The 17,564-nt window shown below is 36.1% G+C and overlaps 1 protein-coding gene across 1 annotated transcript; it reads right to left on the reverse strand.

Moving 5' to 3' along the window:
- Positions 1–9,208: 9,208 nt before the first annotated feature.
- Positions 9,209–16,865, reverse strand: Klrc3 (killer cell lectin like receptor C3). Its single transcript, NM_001029908.2, has 7 exons — positions 16,296–16,865; positions 15,865–15,966; positions 15,342–15,392; positions 14,672–14,823; positions 12,440–12,540; positions 11,992–12,134; positions 9,209–10,841 (listed from the first exon to the last, which is right to left on the reverse strand). The coding sequence occupies exons 1-6, from the start codon at positions 16,462–16,464 to the stop codon at positions 12,017–12,019; spliced, it is 693 nt and encodes a 230-aa protein (NP_001025079.1). The 5' UTR covers positions 16,465–16,865; the 3' UTR covers positions 9,209–10,841; positions 11,992–12,016.
- Between the last annotated feature and the right edge of the window lie 699 nt (positions 16,866–17,564).

Genomic DNA, 17,564 nt, shown 5'->3' on the forward strand with positions numbered 1-17,564 from the left:
CTTGCCTAGCAAGCGCAAGGCCCTGAGTTCGGTCCCCAGCTCCGAAAAACAGAAAAAAGAAAAAAAAAAAAAAAAAGAAAACATCGAATCTCTTAGAGTTAGGGTGCCTTTGCCAGGACTCCCAATTTGTAAATGTAGATGCTGGATGTGACCTCCAATCCTCAGATTACACAGCAAGAACTCTGCCTATTGCATCATCTCTCCAACTCCAGCAAGGAATCTTAAAGAGGAGCACAAGAAGATGAGTCCTGTGTGGTGGGTTAAAATATTAATTAAATAAAGAAACATCGTGTTCAAGAAAATTCCCCCATTTTTTTCAGTACTGAGCACAAGGTCACTCTACAACTATCATTCGTGAACCATCACAGAACATTTGGGCAGCATTATTCTTTGTGAAATTGCAAAAAGATGCAGTACAGCCATTGGAAGATATCCTTTCATATGAATTGAATAAACCAAAGAAGAATTTGTGGATAGTAATAACTTGACTATCTAAGCTCATGTATGATGGGTATTGTAAGGGCAATGTGGTATGCTTTGGGAAGTCCCTGGGATCCGGTCACTTGAAGAAAAACATCAACACAACAAACTATAAATCTCCCCTATTAGTTGAGATTAACCGCCAAGATGTAACTAATGGTTACCTTGGCCACTAACCTCCTGGCACACCAGTTCTTCCTGTGCACACCAGTGAAGCTAATGTGGCCTTTGAGGTGAGAAAGAAAGAGGCGGGTAGGATGCTTACCTCAAACCGTGAATCTAAAACTGGCTGTTATCAGAGGTAGTCACTGGACCCTTGCTCAGAAATGAAACTAACAGATATGTGGTTATGGCCAAGTGAAAAATTCTCAACCTTTCCAGAACTGTGTTTGAACTGATGAAAGACAAGAAAAAAGGGCAGACACTTGAGTATATATGAGCAAAACATAAGAAAGAAGAGGAAAGTCAGAGCTGGGTTGTTGAATATGTGTGGCATATTGCAGTAAAAGTAAAAAGGTGCATAACTTTTAAAAGAGAAAGACGATTTGAAGAAAGGTGTATTCATTTCTTCTCTCTGACTAAGACTCCAAACGCCAGGTTAAATAGCAGTTGAAAGGACAATCTTGTCTTCTAAATTAAATGAAATGCTTTCAGCTTTTCATCATCTAGTATAATGTTGACTATAGGCCTTTATTCTGCTGAGTATATTTCTTCTATGCTGTCTTTCTCTGTCTCTGTCTCTCTGCCTGTGTCTCTTTGCTTCTGTCTCTGTCTCCCCTCCCCCTGTCCATCCCCTCCCTCCCTCTTTCCTTTCCTTCATCCCTTCTTCCCTCCTATTCCCTCTTCTCTCTCTCTCTCTCTCTCTCTCTCTCTCTCTCTCTCTCTCTCTCTCCTCTTTTATTGTTAAGGAATGTTGACCTTTGTTAAAAAGCCTTTTGCTCATCAACTGAGACAGTCATGAGATTATTCTCTTATAGTCTGTTTGTGCACTCTGTCTTACTTTTGGCTTGTGTATACTTAATTATTCTTGCATCACTGAAATGGATCCAGCATGATCATGTTGTAGATCTTTTAAAATGTATCATTGAATTCAGTTTGCAAAAAAAATCGTTGAGATTTTTTCATGTAAAATCATGTAATAAACAATTAGAAAATTTTGTGTATACTTTTATTTTTTGTTGCATCTGTATCTACTTTTGGTATCAGGGTTCTGGTTTCATGTATGAGTTTGGTAGATTTTTTCTTCATTTTTAACATTTAAGTTTTTTGGGAATTTTGTACTCTCCTGATTCCCCTTTCTTCCTGCCCCCCTACTCTCTCCCAGTTCAAGACCTTTAATTGTTACTGTTACACACATATACATATGCACATATACATATGTATGTATAGATATATCCTAACGAATCCATTTAGAGTGGTATATATGTTAGGGCTGACCACATTAGATAATCTATTAGAGAATTCACAAGCAAAGAATGATTCTTTTTTTTTTTCTATTTTTTTTCTATTTTTTTTTTTTATTAACTTGAGTATTTCTTATATACATTTCGAGTGTTATTCCCTTTCCCGGTTTCCGGGCAAACATCCCCCTCCCCCCTCCCCTTCCTTATGGGTGTTCCCCTCCCAACCCTCCCCCCATTGCCGCCCTCCCCCCATAGTCTAGTTCAGACTTAGCAGGACCCAGGGCTTCCCCTTCCACTGGTTCTCTTACTAGGATATTCATTGCTACCTATGGGGTCAGAGTTCAGGGTCAGTCCATGTATAGTCTTTAGGTAGTGGCTTAGTCCCTGGAAGCTCTGGTTGCGTGGCATTGTTGTACTTTTGGGGTCTCGAGCCCCTTCAAGCTCTTCCAGTTCTTTCTCTGATTCCTTCAATAGGGGACCTATTCTCAGTTCAGTGGTTTGCTGCTGGCATTCGCCTCTGTATTTGCTGTATTCTGGCTGTGTCTCTCAGGAGAGATCTACATCCGGCTCCTGTCTGTCTGCACTTCTTTGCTTCATCCATCTTGTCTAATTGGGTGGCTGTATATGTATGGGCCACATGTGGGGCAGGCTCTGAATGGGTGTTCCTTCAGTCTCTGTTTTAATCTTTGCCTCTCCCTTCCCTGCTAAGGGTATTCTTTTTCCTCATTTAAAGAAGGAGTGAAGCATTCACATTTTGATCTTCCGTCTTGAGTTTCGTTTGTTCTAGGGATCTAGGGTAATTCAAGCATTTGGGCTAATAGCCACTTATCAATGAGTGCATACCATGTATGTCTTTCTGTGATTGGGTTAGCTCACTCAGGATGATATTTCCAGTTCCAACCATTTGCCTACGAATTTCATAAACTCGTTGTTTTTGATAGCTGAGTAATATTCCATTGTGTAGATGTACCACATTTTCTGTATCCATTCCTCTGTTGAAGGGCATCTGGGTTCTTTCCATTTTCTGGCTATTATAAATAAGGCTGCGATGAACATAGTGGAGCACGTGTCTCTTTTATATGTTGAGGCATCTTTTGGGTATATGCCCAAGAGAGGTATAGCTGGATCCTCAGGCAGTTCAATGTCCAATTTTCTGAGGAACCTCCAGACTGATTTCCAGAATGGTTTTACCAGTCTGCAATCCCACCAACAATGGAGGAGTGTTCCTCTTTCTCCACATCCTCGCCAGCATCTGCTGTCACCTGAGTTTTTGATCTCAGCCATTCTCACTGGTGTGAGGTGAAATCTCAGGGTTGTTTTGATTTGCATTTCCCTTATGACTAAAGATGTTGAACATTTCTTTAGGTGTTTCTCAGCCATTCGGCATTCCTCAGCTGTGAATTCTTTGTTTAGCTCTGAACCCCATTTTTAATAGGGTTATTTGTTTCCCTGCGGTCTAACTTCTTGAGTTCTTTGTATATTTTGGATATAAGGCCTCTATCTGTTGTAGGATTGGTAAAGATCTTTTCCCAATCTGTTGGTTGCCGTTTTGTCCTAACCACAGTGTCCTTTGCCTTACAGAAGCTTTGCAGTTTTATGAGATCCCATTTGTCGATTCTTGATCTTAGAGCATAAGCCATTGGTGTTTTGTTCAGGAAATTTTTTCCAGTGCCCATGTGTTCCAGATGCTTCCCTAGTTTTTCTTCTATTAGTTTGAGTGTGTCTGGTTTGATGTGGAGGTCCTTGATCCACTTGGACTTAAGCTTTGTACAGGGTGATAAGCATGGATCGATCTGCATTCTTCTACATGTTGCCCTCCAGTTGAACCAGCACCATTTGCTGAAAATGCTATCTTTTTTCCATTGGATGGTTTTGGCTCCTTTGTCAAAAATCAAGTGACCATAGGTGTGTGGGTTCATTTCTGGGTCTTCAATTCTATTCCATTGGTCTATCTGTCTGTCTCTGTACCAATACCATGCAGTTTTTATCACTATTGCTCTGTAATACTGCTTGAGTTCAGGGATAGTGATTCCCCCTGAAGTCCTTTTATTGTTGAGGATAGCTTTAGCTATCCTGGGTTTTTTGTTATTCCAGATGAATTTGCAAATTGTTCTGTCTAACTCTTTGAAAAATTGGATTGGTATTTTGATGGGGATTGCATTGAATCTGTAGATTGCTTTTGGTAAAATGGCCATTTTTACTATATTAATCCTGCCAATCCATTCTTTTATTAGCCATTAGTTGTCTGCACATCCTCACCTAAGGTTGGAGCTTTCTAAAATGTCCCACATCTGCTTTGGAGACCATATTGTTGAGAGTTTATGAATGAAATTCTTTGTCATATATAGATGACATTATCTCACAGTAGACATCCTGGTCCTCTGGCTCCTAGAATCCAGAAGACTCTATTTTGATATTATATTAATTTCTTTTCCTGTTATTGTGCTAAAATAACCTGACAAAAGAAATTTAAAAGGGTAAGAACTTATTGTAGCTTGTAGTTCAGAGAAAAGTCAAGATAGCAGGAGTTGGAAGTAACTGGTCACACTGTACCCACAGTTAGGAATCCAACATCAATGAAAGCATATTGCCATTCCGTTCACATTCTCCATACATACAATCCAGAATTCCAGTAAGCAAATGACCACTGAGAGTGGGTGGGTCATGCGATTTTAATTAATGCCATTAAAGTAAGAAACATGTCCAAAGGCTGATCTGTCAGGTTATTCTAGATTCTGTAAAGTTAACAATTAACACTCTCCATCACAACTCCACCCTTTTGCACCTTGAGACCCAAACACTTTAAGTTCCAATTTTCCATTAATTGTCCACATATTTTCATGACTGTGTTAAAACATAAAATGCACTTGATCTAACTTTAAAGTTCTCTTGGTCTTTAACAATTCCAACACATTAGAAGTCCAGCATCTCTTAACTGTGCGATCCTATGATTCAAGATGTCTCATGTGTGGATCATTTATGAGCACAACACAATTGTAATTTTCAAGTGTTCAAAATTCTAGAGCAGTTAGAGAATGCTTTTCCTGTCCTAAAATTTCAAATCTTCATCAGAGGTCTGGCTATAGGGTAACATTTAATACTTATGTTTCTGTTGTGAACCATGTGAAGAAGGCTGCATTCAGGGACCTAGCAGAGCAGAGCCACTGGTTGCCTGGACTGCCTACTGCCTTCTTGCAGAAACCACCAATACCAGTTTTTAACTGTACCCAAGAAAATTGATTCAACAAAATCATATGGAAGATAATACCTGTCACACTGGGGATCCTTGTCTGGCAATGACACACACGCTCTTATTGAGTATGGGAACATCTAACCTGACTCCTTGTCATCATTGAACAACAGAAATGGACAACCTTGAAAATATGTAGACAATTAATTTCACAGGTGAAATTTCACTCTTTAGGATTTTGAGTTAATATTGGGATAAAAGACTACTATCATCTACTGAGGTAGAATTTCAGTGTCTTGCCTTATGGGAAAAACCATTGGAAGGGCAGAGCAGGGCAGAAATGCAATGCTATGGTTTTATGTGTTTCTTCTTCAAAACTCACATTGAAATGTTATCTCTAATGCAGCCGTAAGAAGAAGAGAAGAGGCCTTTAGATGGCCTTTGCATCACTAGAGGGACTACTTGTTCAGGGAAAGCTTGAAATCAAAACTAATACTTTAAAGGATGTACTAGCATACATGCTTAGGAAGTTCTACAAAGCAGGACTTAGCTAAAGGAGTGGGCACTGTCCCCAATAAGATGAGACTTGTTAAAAAATAGTAAGAGAGAAAATTTTGACAGTATTGAAGTTTGGAGTTGCTGAGAAAACCACTTCTGTTAATATTTGTTCTGAAGATTAACCTCCTGTTAGGCTTTATTAATAATACAAAAGGAGATAACCATGACGTAGAACTGGCCATTATGTCAATGTTCATATCAAGGTACCTTCTATGGGCAGTTCAAGAGGGCAGCAAGGCTCACAGCCATCATTATGACCTAGTCTGCCCCTAAGCCCCTGATGCGTTTCTTGGGAGAAGCATAATTCTGGATGTGGACAATATGAATCTGGATAACAACTATTCAAAAGAACAGCACTACCTGACAGGTCTTTTGCTTATATATTATGGCTTGTGATTTTGTGTTTCTAGAGTTTTCTGTTTGGCCAATGTGAGTGTTTTATCTATCTATAATATTTCATGTGATTAATTTATTAGGTGAGAAGTTGGAGAAGATCTTGAAAGAATTGAGAGAGGGTGGACCACAGTAGGAATGTATGAAAAAATCCATTTTTGGTCAAATTTCTTAATTGTTGAGCTTTCAATTAGTTTTATAGGAAGAGGGAAATGGATTGTGTTTCTTTGTAATTGGTAAATAAATTGCATTTGCTCATTCATAAAAATTAGAATAATAAAAAGGAAAACATATGTGCTTTAAGCCTGGAACATTTAGACTGTATCTGTGTAGACTTTGCCAGTGTCATAATAGAATTTTGCTGCCAAAATAAAAGTGATTAAATGGTAGATGATGTAGAAATATAGAACAAAATATTGATCTCTAGCTAATAATTCAGAAAAGGAGGAGAATGAGGAGGAGGAGGAATAGCAGCTGCTGCAGCAGCAGGAAGGGGAGGAGGAAGAGGAGAAGGAGGAGGAGGAAGAGGAGGAGAAGGAGGAGGAGGAGGAGAGAAGATGGTGATGAAAAAGAAACATCAGAAGCAGAAGCAGTAACAGAAGCAGAAGCAGAAGCAGAAGGAAAAGGAGAAGCAGAAGCAGAAGCAGAAGCAGAAGCAGAAGCAGCAAACTGGTGTATTTAGAAATAATCTCATCTATTTATTTTATCTTGTGTAAATCTTCTACCTGCTTATGTGGCCAGAGTAGCAGTCTCCTGTCTCTGCATACATTTTTTAAAGTATAGCCTAAACTATACCAGAACCTAAAGAGATTTAAGGATGTCAGCATAAGAGAGGATGGGGAGGGGAAGCCCATAAAGAAGGGGAGGGGGAGGAGTTAGGGGGATGTTGGCCGGGAAACCGGGAAGGGGAATAACAATCGAAATGTAAATAAGAAATACTCAAGTTAATAAAGATAAATGAAGAGAGAGAGAAATATATTAACCTAACTTCTATAAAGGTAAAATTTTTGTTCAAAGCAGGTTCCCTTCTGTGCATGCTCTGCCATTAAAGAGCTTTTCCTTTACTGATCTCTATGTGTGCAGCATGATTTCTTACTGAAAAGACAATTTAAGTGAGCAACACTACTGCCTTTCTCACAGAAGTGGTTCCTAACTGCTTCTTTTGGGAGCACATGTTTTGTTTTCCTTTTTGTCTCAGCAGCATGACACCTCTGGGGTCCCATAATACAGAACATAAATGAGTATCAGCCTTTTTCCTTAGAGATTGACTAGTTTGAGGTATTGTGTGTGTGTGTGTGTGTGTGTGTGTGTGTGTGTGTGTGTGTGTGTGTATGTGTGTATGAGAGAGAGAAGAGACAGACAGAGACTGAGAGACAGAGACAGACACAAAGGACAAAAACAGAGACACAGGCAGACAAACAGAGAGACAGAGACAAACAAAGACAGAGACAGACAGAGACAGAAAGAAAATTTGGAAGGAAAGTCTTTTAGTCTCTTCATCTTTCATAAGAGTGGGCATTTTTTGATCTGGCACTAAATTAGAAGGGGCTAAATGCTATATTGCTAAAATGTGGGCTTTGCAATCCAATTGTCTTTAATTCCATATAAGATCGCTTTTATGTCTGAGTATGTGAAGAATACATGAGGGGAGGAGATTGAGAATTTTGAGCACTAAGAACAAAATTATAAATTTTTACAAAGAGAATTTAGTAGCTAAAACATTTACTATTTATATATGAAAAATACTAAAATTAAAATACTTCTTTAGAGGTCTTATATATTTGATATTGGATGAATTAGTTAAACTAGATTGATTTTTGATGTCTGAATTTTAGGAAGTAAGAAATATCTGATGGGTTAAAAGAAAACTGTTTTGTAGAACTTTAATTTTCTTAAAAATTAAATGTGTTGAATATTTGATGATTTAAGTACTTAAGACTTAGCGAATATTTTATGTGCTAGTTCATGTCTTTTAAAAGCTTTTGTAAGTGTACTTCAATCATCTCAAATAACTTTATGAATAAGATGTCTTTTCTGTCATTTTGTAGGTAAGAACAGGTGCTTGACTGGTTACATAAATAATACAACACTGCTTGGGTTAACAAAATGAAGTTAGATGAGTCAAGGAGAATGACTGTGGATTACAGAAAACTAAATACTGTGACACCTCTATCCATGCTGCTAAACTTAACACGAATCTTTTGATTTTAAATTACTGAGTGGTAGGCTCTTTTCATGTTGAGTTGGTATTTTATATAGTTTTGTCTTTGTAACTCCTTCCATTCTGAATCTACTGATAAAATATTTTATACTTCACTTCATCCTCTCTGTCTTATTTTCTTTTCTTAATTCTGTGACAATCCACCTTGACAAAGTCAACTTAGTAGAGAATAGGTACAGTTCATTTTGTGTGGAAGTGAAGGCAGCAGGAGCATGAGGTAGCTGGTCATATTACAACCACAATCAAGGAGCAGACAGTGATGATGAGTGATGAATGCAGGAGGTTATTCAATTCCATCAGTCTACCTACTCATTCCAAGATCCTGAACAGAAAATTGACACTACCCACACATTGGCTTTGTCTTCCCACATCAATTAGCCTTTATATTCTCCAAATATATATTATGAAACAACCCTGGTAAATATGAATGACTTTTGAAATACTTAATATGGGACATAATGAAATGGAGTGGTGTTTTAATCTCTGAGGGATAGTAGCCTCTGTGAAGATCATGTGCCAGGTTCTGAGGATAAGATATATAAAACAGAGTTCAGCTGAAACTGTAGGCTGAAGCCAAGTGCATTCAAGCTCATCTTAGGTCATCTGAAATCAAAGAGATCACAAAGGCTGAGTAAGAAATAAATCTCTATATTTAAACATCACTACAAGCTTGTGATTTTTATTCTCCAACTATTATAATTGGGTTTAGAAATAATTTATGTATTTTATGAAATTTACTTTGAATCCATAGTTTCTATTTGGTTGTCAAAACTTTGAGTACATTGATCCTATTTGGATATCAAAGTTAAAAGAGACAACAAAAGATGTATTTCATATAGAACCATAAATACATTAAATTATTCTTGTCAATAATCTTTTCCCTGTTTTAAACTACAGTTCTCTAATCACTAAGATACATGCTCATTTTTCTCAATAATAAAGAGTCTTGACTCAGGAAAACCATTTTATCTTTTTAATTTTTATTTCTTCATTATTTAATATGTACTTTTTCAGCCAAATTACTTTTCTAAGCATCCGAATTATGATAGAAAAGGGAGACATATAGATTTTAATTAAATCAACTCTCAAAGCATTCTAAATACACTGGTAGAAAGCTCATAAGTGTAAAATATGCATAAAAGGTTGATTATTTATGAAATTATCTAGGGCTGAAGTGCTTAAGGACACTTCATTATTCTTACAAATGACCTGGGTTCAGTTTGCAGCACCCATGTCAGGCAGCTAACAATAGCCTGAAAGTCCAGCTCCAGGGAATTCAACAGCCTCATCTGTCCCCTTTGAGAAGTTTCTTTGGTCTCTTCATATGAATTCTTGAATAAATAGGCATTTCTGTGTGTCTTCTGAGGAAAATTTATGCAACAAATTGATGCCCAAAAAGATTTAACAGAACCCAAATAGATGGAAGCATGCTCATTGTATAGTTAATAAAACACAGCTGAGGTTAAACTATCTTAGAATTGTGTGTCTATGAAGACAATTCCAAAAGGATAATACTTACCTTTGTGGGATGGAATATGATCCCTAGCTGTGGTGATGATTACAAAGACATGCAAGAGACACCCTCTGATTCATCATGGAAATTTGATATGAAGGTGGGGTGGCATAATGGGCAGGAGGGGAAAGGTTATTTTCAGATCATTTAAAAGCTGATGTGACAAGGTTTTAGTTGAGCTTGAGTTCCTAAGAATAATTTTGACAGAAAGTCAAATGTTATGCTTAAGGAACTGGTGGGCTTCAAAGACTGAACAACTATTTCTTAGTGGACATTGAGTGCATATGGTTCCCACTGCAATTATTGATCTAAAGCAATGTTTTCTGGGAAACATTCTTAGCCATTTCTATAATGGCAAGGCCAAAGTTGTCCACAGATGAGGATCATACAGGCTGCCTAGAGGCCCCAGGTTCAATTGTGGATTTATTGGTCTTCTACTAAGGATCAGATCACTGTTTCAGGGTGGAGGCTGGGTTCAGGTACTCCTTGGATTCTGATGTGTCCTAGTAGCTTTATAGGAAATGGGCAGCAGAGTATAGACATCTTGATAGAATAGTACAGTTAGAAAGGTACTTGGTTGCCCAAACACATATACTGTGTTTCTTTTTCTGAAGCAATAGAATATGGTAGGAGTGCATATGTGTCAAGAAGTACCCTCATAGCACTTTGGGTAACTCAAGGAGAAAGACTGTGGATTGCAGAGATCTGGATATTACAACAATGCCACCCATCTTGCTATACCTGACATTGTTCTTTTGATGTAAAATTGCTATAAGAGGTAGGATCTTTTCATGTTGAGTTGCAATTTTATAAAGTTTTGTTTTGTGCTTGTATGTCCTTCCATTCTGAATTCCAAGCTCATTTGTTAGTGCCTTGGAGTGTAGATCAGTGGTTGAATATTTTAAAGATTTAGAGAAACATGTCAATTAAACTGTTCATCTACACAGAGAATCCAAGACTGAAGAAAATCAATCTGCGCAGGGTACAGGACCCAGTCAGTAGAAATTCTTTGAAGTTTCATGGTTGGATCTTAATTTCGATGATACTTGACAAGATGGTTGAGAAAAATTCTTTAACATGTATCTGTGAAAATAAAAATAGCAATTAATACATGTAAACACAGAAGAGATGGTGTCCAGGGGGGCTTAGAAACATTCGGTTATGGAATGGTAGTTCCAGTGAAGTGGAATTACCTCACTTCACATTATTGGATAGAGAGGTCCCTGAGGACTGACACATTATTCAGGTTATTGCAATTGATATTGGGTACACACCTGAACTAGATGATAACTTCATATTTCTGAAGACCCCTAGAGGTAGGGCATATGGAAATCAAGCTGGGGTTCCTGTAAACTTCTTTTTTTTTTCTGGATAGCATGTAGTTCTGAAAGGCAATATGCAGGCCACTGGGTAAAACTCTCACTAGTTTATCTATGAGAACTCTGTGTTAATGATATCATCATGATAGGCAAGGTGTGCCCTTTCAGGCAACAGTAGCATGAGTGAGATAGATATAACCAACTGCCTTTTAACTTCTGTAAGGTGCCCTATGACCTCTGTGCATGCTCCATGATGGCATGAGCATGCACTCATGTTGGTGTGTGCAGACACAGAAACATGCACAAAACCAAAAAGACATACATAAACAACATGTGAGAGTTTAAAAAAATAAGAAACAAAAGACACATGAAGATGATTAAAGGTCCTTGAAAATGTATTAAGAAGCAGTAATATCTTATGCCTATATCAATTAAAACTTTATTAATTTTACATACCTTAGATATTGAAACTATATTAAGAAAGCATTTAAATATGTCTCTGAGACAAAAGGGTCTTAGAACACATTTGTATGTATATACAAATACACACACATATAAAAATGTAGGTGACAAGTGAGTAACCTAAATGTACTAAGAAGCTGAATTTGCAAAATACAACTGGCAATTCTACAAAACAGTTTTACAAACTCCTACGGCAGTTCATTGAAATGTAAGCTTGAAATATAAGTGATTCTGCACAAAATCTCTTGAGATGTATGTAATCTGTTAAAAATTAATATCATGAAGAATATCTTGAGCAAAAGACTCAGATACAAAAGTAATATTTGTTACTTTTATGTTCTTACTTGAGTGATTGTTTTTGAAAGAAATGTATCATTAGAACAAACAATATAATTCACTCTAACATGTAACCAATCACAAGTCTATTTTCAGGTTGTGAAATGTAACATTACCTGGCAGACTTCAAATGCAGGTGTTTCAGTTGGTGAATTTGCACTTACAAACATATGGATGTAAAGTTGTACAGTTTTCTGCCGTGAGACCAGAAGTTGACATCATGATACAGTTATATTCATCATGCAGCATCTCTGTTATCCTACAATAGTGGAAACACAAAATTCACTTATGAATGTATGTCTATATTCGGCTAATCTACCAAATGAGTGACTTCTATAAATCATTGCAAAAGAAGTCTCACAAAAGTCATGAAAGTCAGCAATGACGTCTTCACTAATAGTGGGGTAAGAGGTAATTGTTATGAAAGTCAAGCAGCCCATTCTTCAGAGTTACATGAGCAGCTCATTCTGCCAGTCTATAATTCAGCTTCATTTGTTGACAACATTCTTCTAATGCTTTCTTTGTATATTTTTCTGGTCTATTGCATCCTTCATGAAAACTTACTTTGGTTTGAAAGTTGAGCCATTTTCCCAAACCCAGGGCTGACTTCTGCTCTTTCGAAAGAATCCAGTCCATGAGACCAATGAAAAGGACTGCAGAAAAGCCTACAAGAGAAGCAAGGGATTTTCATCATTATGAAGGCTTTTACTGTTTTTAAAATGTGTTAGTGTATCCTGTCATAATATGGTTATTATGTAAACTTATTAAAGTTGACCACACATCTTATACTGCCAAAGCATTCACATGTGTGGATTTTTGACCTAGAATTAACATTTAAATGCTTATATTTAGAAGTTTTATTCTTCTATTAGTGGGAACTATTGTGACTGATTTTTGAAATTTAATATTCATGCTAACAATACACAGATAAGAAGGATTTAAATAAAATTTCAGATAGTATACATGAAATTCTCTGGATGCTGTGCTCAAATCAATCTATTTTTCTACTAATCCTTTGAATTTTGTTTTGGAAGAAAATTAATGGGATATTATTGAAGAAATGATTGACATAGCACATGAATCTTTGTTTTCTTGTCATTGCATTATTCTATAGTGAAGGCCCTGCTGCTGTCCGTGAGTGTTCTGATTGATTAATATACAGCGGTATTAATGTTTCTCTTGGCTACTGCGCTAAAACAAGGTTAAACTTAGAAAATAATCATGAAAAGAGCAAACAACAGATTGGGAAGTCCAGAAGTAAAAAGGTGGAAGTGTTTTGCATCTTAAAATGAGGAATGGTAGAGAGTCGGGCATCTCCTGTCCCTCACATGACAGAAGGAAGTGACCTTACCTACTGTCCTCGAGTGCTCATGTTACAGCAGGTGGGTCCTCTAAGTTAATGCCTCCTCTGTGTGGAATGTAGTCTTACCAGAAACCACGGATAAGCCTAATAGTGCTAGACTGTGGTATCTGTCATCCAACCTGAGTCATCGTGACATTTTACAAGAACTGGTAAGCATGGTTAACCAGAGGTTGTGGATTATTTTCTTACTAAAGGACACCAGGGTAGGGCTGTGGTGCATATAAATGTTATGTGTAGAAAAACTGTGCCCAAGAGCTCTACTCTCACTGCTGGCACACAGGAAAATGGGTTACAGAATGGAATGCTCATGTAATACAGAAATGATGGCAAGCTGCAGATATTGTGGCAATAATGTGGATGGACTACCCCAAAGATCATCAAAAAGGCAAACGGAGCAAGATAAAAATGTTGATTCTACTTACATATAGCTCAGCAGCAAAGACAATTTATGAAAGCAAATGTAAAGAAAATTGTCTTTGGCAGAAAGGCCTGATGAGGGCCATGGAGGAAATGGATACATCTGCCCTGTGATCTGACTATCATTACCTCCACCTATCACTCTTATATAGATTTTTATGAATATTTTATCTCATATAGATTTTATATAGTGATATATATTACATATCCTATACATTTTATGTCCTTTTATTATATATTCATATATTATTAAAATTATATATTATAATTACAGTATTATATACCTTGATTATTTAATATTTTTTATTATATATTTAGAAGGTATTAAATTATATAATATATATTGTATTATTATATTGCATATCTTATACATTTTACATCTGCTCATTATATATTTATGTTATTAAAATTATGTGTTATTATATTAGTAAATTATATATCTTATATAATACATCTTTTTATATTACTAAAATTATATCATTATATTATTATATTTTATATTATTAATATATAATTATGCATTGTATTATATATAATATATCATATATTATATCTCATATAGATTTTATATAGATATTTTCATATTTAGATTTTTTCCATTTACAGTAAAACTAAATGGCAAAGTTTATTTCAGACTAAAAGCACCTGTACAAGGATAGGTTTCATAAAATAAAAAACTGGAAATAAATATTTGCTACCAGCACGCAAATACAAATAAAACATTATAAAATAAAACTATAAAATACTATACAGTGTTGTAAATACATGAGACATGAATATAAATAGGAACGAGCAGGTTGGTGGTGCCACACGCTGTTAATCCCGTCACTCAGGAGGGCAAGGCAGCCAGATCTCTGTGACTTTGAGGACAACCTGGTCTAAAGAATGAGTTCTAGAACAGACAAGGCTACACAGAGAAACTGTTTCCTAAAAACAAAATGACATGAATGGGCTCTATGAACATCACATTGACAGGAAGAAAGGTTAAGTAATGATCGACACACGTCACCTCTTACCTGCTCCTCTTCACTATCTATGTGAAGCAGGCTACAGTTTTTGGAAACGCAGGACGTCAAACCATCATTCCAAGATTTTCTCTCCACACTAATGTAATAACAGTTGTGAGAATATGACATCCAATCATCTGGGCAACGAGTACAAGGTCGTGCTGAAAAGAGATTGTGGTTTATATCTAGAAGCAACATGAACCTTATAATGAAAATTAGTTTACATGTTTGTCTAATTTTAAACATCCATGTGTAGAGTACTCCTATGTGCCCTATATGCTTGTACCTAGAAAACAAAATGCACACTCAAATACACTCAGAGTCAACTGCTGGCCCATAGTTTATGTGTCCATCTAAAGCACATAAACTCAAACAAATTCTCTTTCTACAGATTTTTTTCTTTTAATAATCACTGATTTAACCTCTTTTCTTAAAAGACTGAGTTCATAGTTTCGTAGTAGAAATCTTAAGTCTATTATTAAGATTGTTGATAGCTATTTTATAATTATTTATTCTTATTGCTCAACACAAATCATTACAATCCTTTAATATTTTAAGAGAATATAGTGTTAGTGCTTCCAGATTATTCTCTTCCTAGGAATATAACTTTTGCCTGACTTAACTTAGGCACAAAATGTAATGTGCATAAACATCAGAACTTTGGAAGCAAAGGGTGTACCTTTCTGGGTTCTATTCAGGAGGGAGTGGATCTGCTTCTTCTGTTCAGTATCTGCAGAGTTAAAGGCATTCTTAAGAAAATTGAAATCTAAAATTATCATAACAAATTTTAGCTTCTTAATTTGAAATTAACGTACTATTTGAGTTAAAATAATACAGAATACATTCGCAGTTGCTAAAATATAAATAATATGTTCAAAACTTGGGAAAGCCTACATTTCAACATCTTCACCCTACAATCCATGGCAGGGATGACACTTTCAAATCTTTATTTGTATTTTTCAGTGAAGTATTCTAAAGTGTGTTGTTGAATTATAAAGCTGTAATTGGTATACTTAGCACACATATTATAATAATAACCCTGTCATTTATAAGTTTGACAGAATTAAAATAACCATTCCGTATTTAATTGAAATTTGTACTTGAAAATAAAAGCTTTGTTTCTTAATAGCAAGGAGCACTGAGAGACATGAGGTTATTAAAGTGGAGGGCTCTCTTAAAATCTCTCTCAAAAACATGCTTACATGAAGAAACAATTCTTGTTGAGAACACCAGAGTGATCAATAAGGCAAACCAGATGATGCCCAGAATCCCAGAAATGAGCTTCTCTGGAGGTGATGAAAAATCTACAGAAATAAATGGAAGTGTTAAGAGAAAATATCAGACACAGATGCTCATAGGCTTTACACAGAAGAGAGCCCAGAGAATCAGATTAATTCAGCCCCCAGACTTGCCTCTATGCTGCAGTCATGCTGTAGCAAATATCATTGCATTTTTAGTGAACAAAATGATTTATATAGTCTTGTAACAATGTCTGAATGCAACTGTGTTTACAACTTGCATTACAACTGCATGGGTCAAGTTACAGCTCTTTTCTTTCCCCTTTGGCCCTTTTCCCACCTTTGCACGCTGGCTGGCACTATAGAACTGTTAAGCTGAAAAATCAATGCCTTACTTTTGCAGTAGCCCTGCCTGCTGATCTTGAGATGCTTCTGGGAAGCATGTTGAAAGCTAAATTCCAGCAGGTGATCTCCTGCTCGATTACTGAAATGGAGCTGCGACTGGGTTTTCTTTGTGGATTTCCTGGGTTCTGAGGCACTTTCAGTTCTGAGCAGGTGACTCATGACTCCTGCCTGCAGGCCAGTGAGTGATATCAATTCTGGGCTCTGTGGTAATTCTACTTATGTTCTATGCTGGCGAGATCCTATTGAAGAAGCTATACATTGTGATGCAGTAAAAAGGGAGGGGCCCAAAGAACTGGCACTTTTGTATAGTTGAAGTATCTAAATTTTACCTTGGAGTTTGAGCTCACGTGCTATGCTTCAAAAGATATTCTTTGACAAATAATTTTTGGTAGGGAAAATGAAAAAATAAATTAGGGAGACGAAAAGGTTCACAAATAAAGGGCTAAATTTATATATTAGATCCTATTTTTATAGTAATAATACTGCGAAATATTTTAATGTCTTCATGAAAAGGACACATGCTCTAATAGAAAATAATTATGCATACATTTTATGATGTTTGATTTTTAATAAGCACTAGAAACTCAATGTTCTAAAATACTGAGTAGAAAGGTTGATATATTGAAATTATTGGCATTATCTTATTTTAGTCATATGAATTTAATAAAGAGAACTAGGTGCTATTAAATTAGTATCTATTGGATTAATGAAAATATTCAGAGAAATCACCAAAAATGAGGATACTGTAAATATTGGAAAATGTTTTGTGTCAAAATAAACATGTATAAATTAAACAATATTTGAAATATTTAAAAGATTTTTTCTCAAAGGTGATTTTTAGCTATTATTTTACTTGAGTTATTGATTTAATGGCTAAACTTTGAAATTATAAAGTGATAAACTGAGGTACTATATAATTTAATAGTGTTGGTTTACACTTGCCCATTGAATCTATGGTTGTTAAAATGTGCCATTCTAGTTGGGTGTTAACTCAATTATAATAGAAGACTTAGAATCAGTGGATCAGTGAGGTCTAGAACTAATTCCGGCTTTTAGACCTGTAACTGTTAAAAAGTTATTAATAGTTGGAATCTAATAATCCTGTTTGTTCTTCTAAAATATAAGCTCGAGAATATACAATGAATGCATAAGACATTTAACACCTGGCATAGCCTGTCAAGCTCTAGTTCTGTGTGGGCCCGCTTGGATAAACTGTTAATGGTTCTGTCCAAAGCGCCACATCGCACAAGTTGCAACAC

Source organism: Rattus norvegicus, chromosome 4, assembly GCF_036323735.1.
Source record: "Rattus norvegicus strain BN/NHsdMcwi chromosome 4, GRCr8, whole genome shotgun sequence".
Lineage (NCBI taxonomy): Eukaryota > Metazoa > Chordata > Mammalia > Rodentia > Muridae > Rattus > Rattus norvegicus.